Genomic DNA, 17025 nt, shown 5'->3' on the forward strand with positions numbered 1-17025 from the left:
ACAGGCAGAACAATGAGCATGTATGTGGAGAATTTTGGGCAGCACATACCTGACACTCGAACATTCTCCTTCAGATCTGTGAATGACAAAGACATCCATCAAGAGAGGCAGAGAACTAAAAGTGGAATACTGACCTACTTAAAAAAAAAAAGGTCTGCATTGAAATATTATTTGCCTTGATGATAGGAAGTCCAGTTCCATCCGAAAGTGAAAATCACGAAGCTGCACTTCTGAGCGGGTCAAAATGAGACATGAAACTGCACAGACAGCACAAAATTACATTTGGCTAAATAACTTTCTCATGCAGAAGAGGAGGCAGTTCAAAGCTAAGCTGCCAATTAAACTAGTGAAAGTGCTTTCTTTGCTGGTCTAGGACAGTTAAATCCCAGCGGCCGGCAGACGGAGAAGCCCGACCATCAGAGGAAGACCAGCAGTTAACACACAAGCTCCTACATTCACACATGTATTCCAGAAGCTTGCTCATTTACAAGCCGCTGGAATTGGGACCTTGCACTTTCCTTTGGCACCGTCAAGATAAGCTTGTGACACCTTCGAGCTGTTTTTATAGGGAACCAGTTTCCCTTGGCACCACAGTTTTTTGATATGAAATCAACAAGAGTTTGCCTTTTTTTTCCCATCTCAGTGCATATCATTTTGTGGAACCTCAGCTTAAAGCACATAGGAAATTGCAAGCCGATCCAAGCGAAAACGACCCATTTGGTACTTTGACCTTGGGCAGATGTGCGGGCAGATGTGCGGCCAGGCGTGCGTGTAATGACAGATGCCAGCATGACTTAGGCTCACCGCAGTTCCTAAAGAATGTCATGTCCGAGCCCCAGCGGTCTCATAGCCAGACAGGTCCTCTCACTTTGCTGGGGGGAAAAAAACTGGAGGTGGAAAATTGCATCCCTGAAAAGGGCAGGACGGACTCAGGGCAAACTGTCTGCGACATCTGTCAAATTCACTCGGAGGGTGGGGGGGCTTCTACACTCTCTCAGCTGGTGCAACAGCAGAATAACCAGCCCTCATAGGTTTGACAGGCTCCCTCATTATGCCCAGGTCTTTCATAACCCAGCACATCCGGCTAATAGGGCTCTTGTCTTTCCCCGCTTCAGTAGAAAGTGTCGGCTTTTTTTGGCTTCCAGTGCTAAATGCTCTGTACGTGAGAGTGATCTATCAGCTGTGTTGAATTCCACAGAGGTGGGTGAAACAGACGCGCTTTGACACCTTCATCCATGCTGTGTTTGTCCAGACAAGAAGCCAGCGAGGCGTGACAAATCCTTCACTAAATGGCATAACGGTACCCCGCCTGTACAGAGCCGCTTTGATGAGACACTTCTGAACTTCAGATGTTCTACTTTGTCACTACCGTTTTTCAGATGACACAAGGAGCGTGCAAGGAAGTGCTGGGTGAGAAAGGCGGTGGGGGTTATCAAAAGGAGCAAGGTAAGCAAAGAACTGATTGAAAACAAGACGACTTGCCTGAAGGAAATCATAAGCTGTCAGGAGAGAGCCCGACAGAAAGATTAACCTGTCCTTTTGTCAAAAGCAAAATCAATGGCTGATCGTAAACAAGGAGGCCCCAGAGGGGGGGGGGATCCTGACTGTCCAGTCCTGTCAGCAGCAACGACAGGGAAGTGGAAGCATGAGACTCCCGTGGAAAAAAACTGACAACCAGCCAAGATGAGACAGTCACAGGCACAGTGGCAGAGATCAAGATCGGTGGCCTGATAAATGCTGGTTAATGATATCATCTGAGGATGTGAGATAGCTGAGCTTTCCCCACAATTTGGCTCCAGCAACAAAGAAAGCCACATTAGGGCCAAAGTGCTAAGCAGAGTTATCAGTGCCGGACAAGGGTGGCAGGAGCTCCAGGGGGGGACAGCGGTGCATAATTTAGTTACGGAACATATTGAATGCGGCCCTCTCTTGAGAATCTCTGTATAGTTGTGAATTTGTCAATATACAGGCTTCAATGTTTGGTTTCACTTGCCTGGTGGGTGTAAGTGGTGCCGAAATCTACTTGCCTAGAGTTTTATTTGTTGATGTATTGGTGACGAAAAAACGAAAAGGACTTAAGCTAACTGTGATGTTTCATCTTTTTTCAAGTAAATCAATCTGGAATTTGCCACCACATCCTCTGACGCAAACCCAACAAAACTCCTGTTTCCAGGATAACTTCAATGCTTGCATCCTCTTGGGCTCATATAATTTGCCTTTTTTTACTCTCGTAATTGTCCGATTGGGCAAGTGAGTTGCTGGATTTATTAGCTCAACGGGGAGTTTTACTTGCCCCACAAGTGGGTAATCCTTGAAGGGGCAAACCTTGAAGTGGATTGCATTTTCCTACCCAGTGGTGGGGGTATTACATTTATTACAGTATATACAGTAATACATATATTGATAATATAAAAGACCAAGGTTCACATTATTAATATTGGTAGATGGTATTGTATTTATATAGCTCGTTTTTAGTCTTCTGACCACTCTGAATTGCGTCTTTCATTTGCCATTCAAGTCAATACTTCAGCTGGGGTTTGTGTGTGTAAATATTGATATTGATCTGGGGATAATGACATGGCTGGTTGGCTAGCTAGTCTTGTCGTTAAATACTGTCAAAGTATATTAACCTCAACAACTGTACACAATGTTGTTGACTTTGAATCTTGCTAGCATAACGTTAGCTTTCTGGGTCATAGCCGATCCAAAGGGTATCTTAAGTCTTTTATACTGGAGCAGAGAACAATGTTTCCAAGAACCTTATGGGATGTAAACTATTCCAGTACTGCTCCCTTACCAGGGATAAGGAGTGAATGGATTGTGAACAAATTTTTAGATTTAGGTTACAAAATGCATGATAATATCATCTAAAGGTCTTTTATTTATTTTTTCTTCTGTGGCAAGTGGATAATTCCCCTTTGAGCTCTCGAGTTGGAAATTGTTGCATTTTAATGTCATTTTTACATCAAGAAATGTAATGTATCTATCTTTGATCACATAGAAGGATATCTCAAAACCTGGAAAAATGAAATTTAAAAAAAGCAAGGATACTTCTAGAGGTAAGAGAGAATTTTATTTTCCTATTTGGATGAGCCAACACCTGATCTTTTTTGTTCAAGCTGAGGGAAGGAGAATGCAGAAAGGGCGACTGTAAGAGAGCGTGAAAGCACAGGATGTGACATGGGCAACGCCCACAACGCCTGACTAATTGAAGGGAAAATGAGGGATCAGGCTGTTGCCACAGCAGATGCTTTCTAATGGGAGCAGATTAAACAGTGTTGAAGAGTTGTTTGATATGGTGTATTAACAAAGTGAGTGTATGTTAGCGGCTAATAAATCATCTGTTACCGTGGTTCTAGGTGTTTTAAATTGTATAATGGTGCTGAACAGCAGCAGAATACTAATACTATAAGTTTAGCTCATTAGGTCAAGGCCTGTCAACATAACTACTTTGGTTGGACGATATAGACAGTTCAAACAGAGTTGCATTGCTAGGCAACAGCTTGGGTCCATGTTTACTTCCTGTCAGCCGATGTCATGTACATATATAGCAACAGGAAATAAACCGGGAAATGTGAAATGGTCTATATCGTCCAAGAATTATATATACAATTGCGATAAACAAGTGATTATTAAATATTCTTCTCATCCCTGGCACAATAAACTAATAACTGGAATGTATAGAAATACTGGCAGTACCCAACAGATAATGGACAAATCACTGAAGAGATTCTCCCACAAAGACAGGAATATAACTCCTCTGTGTTGAATTTCTGCCTTCTACTTCAACTCACAAATCAATACATCTGGTCGTAATGAACAAAAAAGAAGAAACGCTGATGAGGAATAAATGCTTGTAGAAAAGCTGCAGCTACAGTATATTATAGCAAATGTGCTCCCTGACAATCAACTGGGCTCCAGCAGCTGTCAGTCCAATCATAGCAAGGATTAGTATAATTAACATTTTTCTAGACCCCCAGAGTTTTTCAATCAAGTGTAAAGTTTTAATAATCACAGATGAATGGGGCTGCAGGGGAATTTTGTGTCGCATTTGTGCAAGCGCTTCTCCACAGCGCCTTAACCTTCCATCTGGAAACACACTTCATCTTGGTGAAAATGACCTATACAGTGTATTCTCTCTTGATTTCAGGCTACTATAAAAATTGTAATTCAAACCAAAAACCAACGAAGTCAGACACTGGTGGAGATTTCCCAGTAGCTGCATACGGAAAGGCAAGAATCTTGGATAGCAATGTGGGCAAACGCAAGCCAGGCCCGCTGTAATGAACTGGCAGGAGGCTGCGGGCCGAGCCAATTAAATGATACGAGCCCGACAGTAAGTGGAATTCATTACATGACCTCAAGAAATCCACTGCAACCAAATTCAATCATCTCACAATGCGCTGGTTATAAGAAACCTTCATGCCTTGACACTTAAAAAAAACAAGTTTCAGCTTACAATTTCAAAGGGCTAAGGTGTAAGAACCAAAGAGCCATCTCAGGTCCTTGTGTGCATTAAGATTGGACTGGGAGAATGCAGTTATGCTTGGAATAGTGTGAAAAGCGGATAAATGCGATTGCCCTCATATTTCATTGCTGTTAAAGTGTTGTTGCTCTCTTCAGTGCAGGTCGCTTTGGGAGGAGTGAAAAGAAGCTTCTACTGGCTGTACAGCAGGTTGTCTTGCAGCCCAGTAATTTATTTTCCTCTCCATTCCTGCGTCAATTATATCTGTAGTTATTTAACAAAACGGGGTAATGAAATTAACCTTTCCACATACTGGGCAAATACATCACAGCTAAAAGAGACAAGCACAGTTGGGAGGGTCAGCTCTCTGCAGCATCCAAAGAAATATATAGGTTGTTTTTTTTCTATTTGGAGAGTGAAAGAGGAAATAAATCAAAACAGCTGTTATAATTATTTTATCTATTTAAACAATTATAACAGGCTGCAGACACACACTGCATTTACAGAACCATTAGACGACATGGAAAATGAAATATCCCATGTGTACGAATATGGAAAAATAGTACAAATTCCACGTCATGTTCAGATCAAATGACTTGGTTCAATCGAAAGTTCATTTTTGAGAAAGTAAACAGACAAATACACAGAGTACATAATAAAAGGGCAACCTAGATGAAATCCAGCTGTGAAAATGGTCTTTAAGCATGCAATGATTAAGCGTTTAATAAAGTGACCATGATACCTCTAGCTGGAATTGAAAAGACAGCGGATCAATACCAATTATTCAAGGGCTTGGCAGGCAGGGTACTGAGAGTTCCAGCTTTTAAAACTCACTTTGCAACATGTACTGTTTTGGAACAAACACGTCCCTCCTATTGGAGTTCTAAAACTAACTTAATGGCATTACCTGCCACTGCAGACAGCTTTACAAGACGTGTTGGCTACAAAGGGCGAGAGGCCTTGTCTTATGGCCAAACATGGTGATGATAAAGCAGAGTTATTATTCTGTTAATTTGCAGGATGGCGTATGACTTCCTCAAAACCTTTTTTCAATTGCAGTTGTGCGTCAATAAGCTACTTGACTTGTGTCTATTAGGTTTATGTGACTATTCTGGTCTATTAAAGGCACTGTAAGCTGTTTATGTTGTGATTCCCCAACCAGTGTCATTGAAAGTGGTTGGCTTTAACGCATTACTTAGTAAAAGGTCATAGTAATGTGATTACTTTATTCAGTAATTAACCCTTTGCTAAGCCCCGTCGCCAATTGCTATTCCGTCAGGTTGTCAGAGTTACAATGTAGCCCACACTGCCATAACGGCACTCCCTGAATAAATATTTTCAATTTTTTGGAAAACCAAAAGGTGATATCAGAGAGAAGCAGACAGAAGAGTCTACAATATGTGTTCATACTGGTTCAGCAGCAAACACAGGTTAACAAGATAAAGATAAGCTAAAGCCTACAGGTCACAGTGTTAAAGTGAACCACCACATCCACTGGTGATGGAGGCAGGAGACGATGAAATTAAGGAACACTGTTCCTGGTAGTTCTTAATTCACTGTTAAAATTGTTTTAGAAACCTACGTCTCCTTTCAACCTCTCTGTGTAACGAGTATCACTATTACACAACGTTTAACAATGTAGAGTGATAAATGATCAGGGGGTTTGATTGCTTTAAAGCCTATTTGATTTAAACAGTCCTGGTATGAGGAAAACAGAGCCATGCGTTATCATATTCCTCCATTTATCATTCATCATTCTCAACATAAAACTGCCATTTACAATTTACGGAGAGTGTCCTCAATGGTGTGAGTGACAACAAAATAATTGAAAAACAATGGAGGTGAAGGAAATGCTTATGAATTAATAATGGAGGTGATGAAATGTATGTGGAAAAATAGAGATTCATTGTCAATTGATTTAATAAACTTGACTGACATTTTATTTGGAACAGAGTTGCACTGATAAATAACTGGGGAGTTACTGTCTACTGCACCATTCATCATTGACAGTTACCTTTAACAGCAAGCAATTTGCGTTATTTTCACCAAAAATGTCAATCAACTGACTGAATTCACTGGTTCTAGGTTACTTACTGGAAGAATCCCTTCTCACTTTTAAGTTTTAGCCTCAGGTAGATTATGTAGGTTAAATATGTCTGCCTTAGGTACATTAGGTAGCTGAAATATTTAAGAAGCCCTGCATTTGAAGTCGTTAAATTGATTTTTGCAAATGATGTTGCCACAAGCAAGCTCTTATTGATCTGTGAAGCACATTTCGAAAGATAAAACTCATTTGGTCTACAAAGATAAGTGTCTGGTAGACAAACACTCTTCCACAGCTCAATGGCTATATAGGGCAAACTTATTCCAACAAACCAAGCTTCTCATATGGAAGCTTAGTGAGAACAAAGTAATGCTAGTTGTACTTGTAGAATGTACTTCTTATTTTAGATAGTTGGATTGTCTGTCAGTCATAAAATGTACAACCCTGCAATCAACTGTTAGTTGGTTGGTTGTTACACAGCCAAAAGGCCATAATCCCTCACTGGCTTCCCACTCACATACAACTGCTAATTGTTCTTGATGGAGCACTTGGCCAAGCTACGGGAGCCTGCAAGTAAAGTTTCAGTGGTGCCATCCGTGCCGACATAATGCTCATACCCTATGGGAGATGTACTAAAGCTACTTTTATAGTCTGTGTATGAGGCTTTTAAACGTATGGCTAAAAATTGCAATGAGCCTCATGCAGCAGGAGAGCTTTTTTCACTTGAGAGCTTGTCTTGAAAAATGTATGCATGCTCATATAAGCCCCGAACCCGTCCTGAAACATAACATGTATTTTTAATGGGCCAGGTATTGTGATTATAACCTTCATGGTATTTCTGCATTGTGAATGAGGAACAAACAAACAGCAAACAAGAAACATCTGTTCTGCTTTTTACATTTTTCAAGCTTAAAAAGCGACAAACTTTTTCTGCTCGTCACTGCTCAGAGGAGATCTGAAATGGTGATACAGTAGTGATCATACACAAGCACACATAATACCTGGGTACGAAAACATCTTCCTCACTACAGGCAATATAATTAAAATTCACTGTTTGTTTTTTTCACAAGATATAAATACAAAACAAAGGCCTTTCATAGTAATGTGATTTCTTCATGGCATATCATTCCGCATCTAGAGACAAAGAGAAATCATTTCCAAAACGTCATGTGAAATGAACGTGAAATTAATTACTTGTGAAAGACAATGACTGCTGGTGGAGGAACTGATATGGAGCACAAGTAAATAGCGCACTTAATAGCGGGCAATGTACAATGTTAGTCCCACACTGGCCTCAATTTGCCAATGAGCATGATGGAATGAAAATTAACCCTCAGTCTTATTGGAAGATACTATCATACCCCCTGTGAGCAGACTACCAAACAGGAATATGGGCAGTCTGCCAGCAGGTAGTGTAGGTGTGTGTGTGTGTGTGTGTGTGTGTGTGTGTGTGTGTGTGTGTGTGTGTGTGTGTGTGTGTGTGTGTGTGTGTGTGTGTGTGTGTGTGTGTGTGTGTGTCAGAGGAGGCGTGGGAATAAAAGCCAGGGATCAGGTGAAAGTTACGTGGAGAGGTTCCACTCAAGCCGAACTCTGTAGCTTACACACTCTGCACCACTTGAGGTGCACTCCGGCCGGCCCGGTCTCATTAGCAGGGCGTCAGGTACCAACGTTTTTATACAGCCTTCAGCGTCCTTTATAACGATGCACAAGGCACCCATCCGCGTCAGTATTAGGCGCAAAGAGCTTTAGAAGTCAGGTGACGTAGTAAAATGAGGAGCAGCATAGAGGATGAGGTCAGGATTGTGGGATGGGTCAATAAAACACAGGACTTTCACTCAGAAGACCACTGTTCATGTCCCCTGTGAAATCAAACATCTACGTTGACTTAAGTTACAATACATAAAGTACTTAACTTATGTCCCATCAAGTTACATAGCCTAAGTAATTAGCCATCATCATAAACCCAAACGACATTCTTTAACCAAACCTAACCTAGTCTTTTGATTTGATACTCATATCATAGTTTCTCAATACTGATATTGAAACGATACCACAAAAAAACCCTCAAATAAAAGAACAATAAAAAAAATAGATGAAAGGAATTTGTTTTTTTATTGTCATCCTTAAAGATAAGTACTAATATAATGGGGTATTGTGCCATTTTTAACGGGCAGGGTACTTTTCTAGCATTGGTATACCAACACTAACAGAACTAAGTAGTTTTGTTGACAAAACCTAAGGAAAACCAAGAGGTACACAGTGTATTAAAAAGTAAAGCCAATGGGTCCTGACCAAGCGTCCATATGTGACGGGTTCGGAATTAAAACGAGTCGCTCCCGCAGGCCTGATCGGCCCTCTTAGTCAAAGTATTTTCTGTGTATGTATAACTGGAGCGAAAATGGTTCTGACAGTAGCTAAGTCGCATACCAAGCTGCAGGCAGAGGCTGACCGGCTGGGTTACCGGATATACGAGCGTCAGATTCGCAGAATGGCATTATTCCATTCTGACGCAATTCAATTCTAACGAGACAATGCCAGAATGGATCCCACCGCGAGTGTGCCTGTGATTTGATGGCAGCTGCCACAAAGGGAGACACCAGGACACAGCAGCCCTCATCTAATGTCATCTATTGGATTTCTATTGATTTCTTGGCATATGACCTCAGCATGTGATAACAGCTGAGAGAAGAAATTCAATCTGCATTTAAATACTACACACAGTAAAAGTCACACTTTTTTTTAACACGTTCCCTCATTAAAAAAAAAAAAAAAAAAAAAAAAAAAAAAAGTAATTTACTTACTACCTCCTTACTTTGAATTAACTGTTTACATTCACAACATACTTCCTGGCTTACCTCTAGGAGTATCTAGCCACACAGAAGATTTTTGGTTTTCCTTGAGGTACTGTACTCATCTGTGAGATTTCTGTCACCACACATACAGTGGGTACGGAAAGTATTCAGACCCCTTTAAAACAGAAATGTAGAAATTTTTGCAAATTGTAAGGTCTTATATAGACAGGTGTGTGCCTTTCCTAATCAAGTCCAATCAGTTTAATTAAACACAGCTGGACTCCAATGAAGGAGTAGACCCATCTCAAGGAGGATCAGAAGAAATGGACAGCATGTGAGTTAAATATGAGTGTCACAGCAAAGGGTCTGAATACTTGACCATGTGATATTTCAGTTTTTCTTTTTTAATAAATTTGCAAAAATTTCTACATTTCTGTTTTTTTCTGTCAAGATGGGTTGCTGAGTGTACATTAATGCGAAAAAAAATGAACTTTTTCAATTTTAGCAAATGGCTGCAATGAAACAAAGGGTGAAAAATTTAAAGGGGTCTGAATACTTTCCGTACCCACTGTATACAGTGGAGGTAAATGGAACACGGTGCTCACCTCATTAAAATGTAGAGAAAGTTCACCGGACATATCTATTTCCCTGTTACTCCTGAATAATTAACAGAGCACCTTTTAACAACAACCTTTAACAAATTTCTATTCAACGCCACTGTCTTGCAGCTTTGGCAGAAAACTCAAACTCTGTATAAGTAAGTATATGACCAGAACTTATTTTAAGGTCCACTTAGGTCGGAGTTTTCAACCACATAACATGGTTCAACAAGGAAGTCTGTCAGTACTAGCCTAAGCAAACTCAGTCCTCGGAGGAAGGACATGAGATGAGGTTGAAAGCTTGGGGAAAACGCAAGTCACCTGACATCGAGTTAAGATGGTTTTTTTATGTCAAACTACTATTTCCAAAGGTCCAGAATAAGCTTTCATGCTCAAGAAATATTGGCATGCCACAGTGAAAAAGTTTAGTTTTTGGAATTTGGTTGATACAACCCTTTAAAATTTCCATTTAATTCTCATTCAAGAATACTTCAATACTTTCATTTCATTTTATATGCTTCTTTTAAATGTACAATACGAGTAAGCCATTCGTTACAATGAGCGCAAGGAGCCCTATCTAATGTGTAGTACACTGGGAAATGTATTATCATCAGTCAAGCTAATACTTGGATAATAACTGCATTATCACTACACACAGTGAGTACTGTTTTCTCTGAAGTAATATTAGTACATCATCTATGCTTTGCATTGTGGGATGTCTGGAGTAGCAGCAGTCTCCCGCTGTACAGCAGTTCATTAGGGTAAAACAATACAGTGGCTGCCATCAGTTATTGTCCCTTATGGCTGAGTGCCGGGAGGATAGCTGCTCTCAGTGTTGCTTAAGATGCTCCTTCAACCCCAAAGTGGAATACTGGGCAGCTGTGTGTGTTGTGTGTGTGACCTGGTATGTATTGACCTAGATGGTTAGGTCAGGCCACTGCCTGCCAAAAAACAGCATATAGTATCACGGCTGGTAATATATTCATACAGAAGAAAAGCATTTCTGGGGAAATATCTCTATTGAAATAAATGACCCATAGAAAATAATGCAATTAAACGTCTAAATTTGATGAAAATAAACTACAACATTTATGATACAATTTATAAAGGCAGTCTGTGTTTTGGCCACAGTTTCCTGGGAATTTTACTTCAAAACATGAAGCCATGTTACAAATAATATACATCCCCTAAAAACATTGAAATAGTAATAGACTGAGAATGAATATTGATCGATAATCATATGACTGAAGAGCTCCATGCTATACAGACAGATAAATGGAGAATGCATAGGCCTGTAGTGCTCTATGAGATATAAACAGATTCGTATTAAAGAGACAAAGACAGTGATGTATAGTTTGTTGGTGTCGACGTACTGAGAGCTTTTATGTATGAGGTTTATATCTGTATGACTTATTGTTAAAATACTTCATAAAATGGAAGTTGGTATACGGATCATGAAAGATTAACCAGCTAGCTCTGCAAGAAGTGACAATGTCACACAGCTTCTAGAACCAAATATTTCACATAGAGACTCATTACTGCCATTTTCTGTTGTGATCAAACCTTAATACAATGGAAATATGACTTTGATATCATATCACAAGCCTCTCACACATCCTCACAAACAACTCATAATGCATCGTCCATTATTCATATGCCTTGATGGAAAAATGCAGATGGTCTGGCTTAGGTGTATTGTCTCCAACTAGTCTATCCTTCACTACAACATTTTACACAAAAGGTTAAATTATAAAACAACCTATATTTTTATAAAACCCACATTCATTTTTTTTAAATCATCAGCAACAGAGTAGACTAAGTAAATGGTAGGCCTTCATACTGTAGCACACAGAAACATGGAGAAAATTGTCCCAAACAGTCAGTCAGCATCTTTAAATAACTGCTGCAATAATACTGATACTTTCATAACTGCACTGATTTGGGCATTTCTCTTTTTGGACAGGGATGAAAGTATTTTCTGCTATGTATCTTATCAAATAAGCTGTCTGGAGTAAAAAGATCACTTTGGTGTTATATTTACAATACTAATGTCTGCATATGTGTGTGTGTGTATGTGTGGGGCTTGTTTTACCTGTCTTCTGGGGACATCAGTCTGATTAAACATCCCAATCACATAAATCAATATATTTAAGGGTGAGGATGTGGTTTGAGGTTAGGGTAAGGTTAGGTTAAGGTTAAGCTAAGGGTTAGGGTTAGGCTGGTTGCAGTATGGTTGAATGTAAGTCAATGTAATGTCTCCAAAAAATCTGCACATTTTCAGTAACAGACAAACCGATTATGGTGGTTTTATATTTGAATCAAAATATGTGGGTTCAATGTTTTTTCTTATCTTTTGCCATTGACAAACTGAAAGAAGGCCTTGTGATGTCAGAATTATTAGTAATCTTGTCCACTTATGCAGATTTCCTTGAGTTGAATTCAGAGCTCTAAAAAAACAAGTTGACTGTTCTAGAAACCACATTTCTATACAACAAACCACAATGTAAATTACGTCAAATAGAAATATATTTTCTTCAGGATAATGATTGCTTATGACACGTCACTTCACCTATACTTTCACCAAGGTGACTTATTTTAACATTGCACGAAACGTATGTCGTCAGATAAGTAACTTGACTTACGTAACGAACATACATATTTCAAGCCACATCATAAACCTTTACTAAACCTAACAGTAGTTTTTTTGAATAAACTGTTTAAAACTGAGACAGTAATCTGGGAGAAAATACGCCTCCCATAAGGCATAAGTGAGAATGCAGATTAGTTGTATATGAGAGAGGGTTGCTGCACCACTGGCAATAAACTCTCAGCAGCAGTCTTTCAACCAAACCATCATAATGAATGTGAATCTCCATTGGAGACAACCAGTGAGACGGATCTGCCTGTTCAGCCTTGCAAAATCAGTGATTCCAACCTTTCAGTGCAGCTTTCCTTCATGTTTCACCTTCGCATGGCTTTCCTCTCCTCTCCCACAATCAAAGCGAACGCTGACGAAGTCTGTGCAAACCCAAACTTTACAATGCCAGCTGCAACTTTCTTCAAACACAACCACAAGCATATTACAAGGTTATTTGAAAAGGATACTTTGGGGGTTTTGTATTGTTAGAAATACAGAAAACAGATTGTCAGCATCACTATACACACTGCACACATATATAATGTTTTTACTACATTCCTCAGTGTGATCAATGACAAGCTATAATGTTGTACTCTGAGCACAATGAGTGGTGATAAGTCACTTAATAGCATATCAACTGCTTGAGCGTTTTAATTTACTGTGGTATAATAAAAACCCGGAGGCAGAATTTCCACGGCTACATTGTGTACATGATTCCAGGTGTGAACACTAATGCCTCGGAGCACTCGGCAGAGTATTTAATATGTGCCAGCATACTGTGCAGATATTATTCCTCATTACATCTGTGGCCACGGGGAAGTCATAACCACATGAAAGGAAAAAAAAAGATGTGCGCTGCTAACGGCTGCTGCATTAAAGAACACGGATTATGAAAGAGGACGGCTGATCTCAATCTATCATCGCTGTAAGCCCCCACGCTGATGACGGCATCAAACGTATCAACATCAGTCTGCTGGCGTAATGGCGGCAGCCTCGCAGAGAGGAATGCGCACGAGACATCAATTCTCCTCTGGGTTCTATTTTAAGGTGCTCTGTGAAAAGAGGCCAGCAGTTTGCGTCGGCTGGATTTTTTGTTGTTGAGGTTCTGTTTTTTGTTTCGCCGTGCGTCACGTTTAACGCGCTTCCCCTTTTGAATATGTCAGCCGCAGATATTCACAACAGAAATGCTCGTGCATCTGAGAGAATACTTAGCGGGCGTTGTGCACATGCCAGACTACATTCCTGGTGTCACGCTACTGAAGTCTAAGACAGCCCCGACTCACTGCAGGGAGCTTCAAATGAGATGGGTTCATCATATCTGTGCAATCAGCATTCTTTCCAGCAGAAACGTAAAGTGAGGTCAATACGCAATTTCCATACATCTGGGAATATTCCATTAACTAATTGGACAGCCCAACAATGAGGTATTACATTTTGCCTTGATGCCTGGATATTGCATCCTCTTGTTCAACATAGAGAAATACAATGCTATCCATCAGTGAGATGTTCAATGCAAGTATGTAATCAATTCAATCTTTTTTTTTTTTTTAAAGAACAATAGTTCAGACAAACTGTTTGAAGAGGGGTGTGTGGAGCATTTTGGCATCAATAAATCACTTGGAGAAATGAGTGTAATTAGCAGAAACAAAGAGAGAGAGAGAGAGAGAGAGAGAGAGAGAGAGAGAGAGAGACCTTGGCAGCCTCTCTGCCACGCTCTGCGTTTGTGCTCCGCTGGGTGGAAATTGGCTGGAAATCTGTTGGATTGCTTTACAGCACAGAAACGGGAGCGCTGCCGTCGTGCCAGTGCAAATGGAGCGAAAGCTGCCAGTCGCAGATGGTGAAGGGAGTGAAAGGCAAACTGGGAGAATGATATCCAAAGTGTTTATCCTCTGTCCACGAGGCCAGAGATAAAAACACTCTGACTGAAGAGGTGACATCCCCAGTGTAAGCAGCGCAACAGGGTCTAGCCCTCATTCTACCAACATATTTAACATACAAGGACTAAGAGTGAACCACTGTAAGAAACAGCCGTCGTGGTAAAATGTTAGACTTATTTCCTCTCAAAACATTTGTAGTTTTGTAATTTTTGTCATCTGGAAGAGAAAGAACCAGATTATTATTTTAGCAAAGATACAGTACATTTTCATTTGGTGTGTAAAACTAAAACACAGAGCACATGAGGAAATCTGTGTCCGCAGCATCTATGTCTGTCCACTTCAAAATGACTCTGGGTTATCCTCAAAGTCAAAGAAGGATCCTTCAGTGGCGGAATTTCAAGGATGCTTTGTCATCAGGTCCACATGAACCCTTTGTTCAGAAGTGTGTATCCTGTGCACTCCTAAAACTCCCATGTTCCTACTAGCGCCATGCATTTCCTGTCCCCAGATTTAGAAACAGGGGAAATAGGCAAGTAAACTTTCAGTTATTTCACCTCAGCCAAAATCTGTTTTTAAACATATTTGAGGCGAGAAATTGGCAATCCAGTTACTAAATCTACACGCATATTAGATCTACAAGGCCTAACTTTAACTTAAACCAAATTGACTCGCAACTGTTGGAGGTGGAGAGATTAACCAAGACGGTTTTGATGAGTTTTATATTGTTCCTGTCGGGTTTGAATGAAATGTGTCTCATAATCGGCAAGGTAAAAGTGTTCTGTTTTTCAATGGAGTCTGGTAGCACAACAGTTGTTTCTCTATAACCCGTGAATTACTGCTTTAATTCCAACCAGAGGTGGAGATTTTTGGAAGAGTGGAAAGAGCTGACCAAAATGGATTTAATGTCCTTTACAACTGGCAAGGTAAAATTGCTGTGTTTTTCAATGCCGTCTGGTGGCTTTGAGGAGAGCACATTAATGGTATGCTTTGTATGTTTTTAAATCATAATAATTGTTAAATCATCTGTTGATTTTGTTTATTTTGAATATCCCTTCATCCATATCCATATATTCCTATTAAAAATGTATTAAAAAAAAATGTGTAGAGTTAACACTTTTAATTACTCGTTGTCAATCACATGTCTAGAAACCTTGCGCTTGGCAACAGCAGAGCACTGAAAACACTTGAATCACTTTTAAATATACACCCATCTGCGTTTACTGTCTACGTCAACCATTAACGTAAGATACTATGAGCAATCACAGACACATTCAGCTGAAAGTCATCAGTTAACACGATTGGTCACTGTCATCGCAGTAGGATTCGTCAATAGCCATTATTATTTTGTTTTATTTTGGTTTGTTTGTTTTATTGCTAATCTACTTTTAATTTGGCTGTATTGGGATATGTTATATGCCAAATAATAGTGTAACAGTAGCGCGGAAGGTCATAAAATCAGCTAACAATCAGGTGCTACACCACAGCCGCCCCACAAGATAAGATAAGATAAGATAATCCTTTATTAGTCCCTGCAGCGGGGAAATTTGCAAAATAATAGTGTAACAGTAGCGCGGAAGGCCAACATTAGCTTGATAGCGTGGTTGTTCCTGACCGAGAACCGCTGTAGTGACAAAACTCCTTGATTCAAACACCCCATGTGGACAGAACTGAGCAAGACTGTGTTATGTCACTAAGAATGTAACTTTTCATCTTGTAGCAAATACGTGATGAAAATAGCTAAAAACATAGCATAACACTGGAGCGATAACAGAAAAGTCATGACGTTAGTGAATCTCAGTTACACGGCCGTGGCTATTCTAAGTTTGCTAAGGTTAGCTTACGTTAGCCACTACAAGCTACTGTTCACAATGGTCTCTTCAGTACAGACACCAGTATGTAAAATGAGGAATTGGCATGTAAAGTTGATCCACTGGGTCGTGGATTAGCTTAACATAAGAATCACAGCATGAACTCGCACCAACTTCAGGGGGCGGAGGTGATGATATTAGCGTTGGCCCAGAAAAGCTGATAAAAAGAGCAAGAGCACAATAGCAAGGCAAACACGAGACAGACTGCAGGCATGCGTATCCTGTTTATACACACTTGAGTAACGCCTACATGCGCATGTACAAAGATGTGTAGAGTTAACACTTCTTAATTACTTCCGTTGTCAATCACATGTCTAGAAACCCAGCACTTAGCATCAGCAGAGCACTAAAAACCCCTCGTTTTTGGCAGTCGCCGCCGTCATCACAGAGGTATGTGATCCATTTGCTCTGCCACTGCCCATCAAAAGCAACGCTCGACTGATCCAGGGCTCTGGGCTCATTTCTCTCGTTTTCTGGCCATGTGGGAGCTAATATAATCAACAAAGAAACTTTGATACCTGACAGCAACGGGTGAAACAAAAAACGATCAGCAGTGTCCTGCTTATTGGTGTTCAGAGGAGTGTAATTATGGACATGAGGGACGAGGAAAGTAGGACTGAAAGCCCAAACCGAACCAAAAGAGGAGTGATGCCTCCACCCCTTCGAGTTCTACCGTCAGATCCGGCGTTATCTGCACTTCAATCCCAGCTCTGTATCTCTCTGTCCAAAATAAACGTATTTA

General features: G+C 40.2%; 1 protein-coding gene across 1 annotated transcript in view; it reads right to left on the minus strand.

The window, feature by feature from the left end:
• The window catches only part of iqsec1b (IQ motif and Sec7 domain ArfGEF 1b), a 196421-nt gene that overhangs the window by 152054 nt on the left and 27342 nt on the right, over positions 1–17025 (minus strand). Inside the window, 1 exon segment of the mRNA XM_054616294.1 lies at positions 50–76. Within this exon segment, the coding sequence (XP_054472269.1) occupies positions 50–76 (27 nt within the window).

Source organism: Anoplopoma fimbria, chromosome 17 (assembly GCF_027596085.1).
Source record: "Anoplopoma fimbria isolate UVic2021 breed Golden Eagle Sablefish chromosome 17, Afim_UVic_2022, whole genome shotgun sequence".
Taxonomy (NCBI): Eukaryota; Metazoa; Chordata; class Actinopteri; order Perciformes; family Anoplopomatidae; genus Anoplopoma; species Anoplopoma fimbria.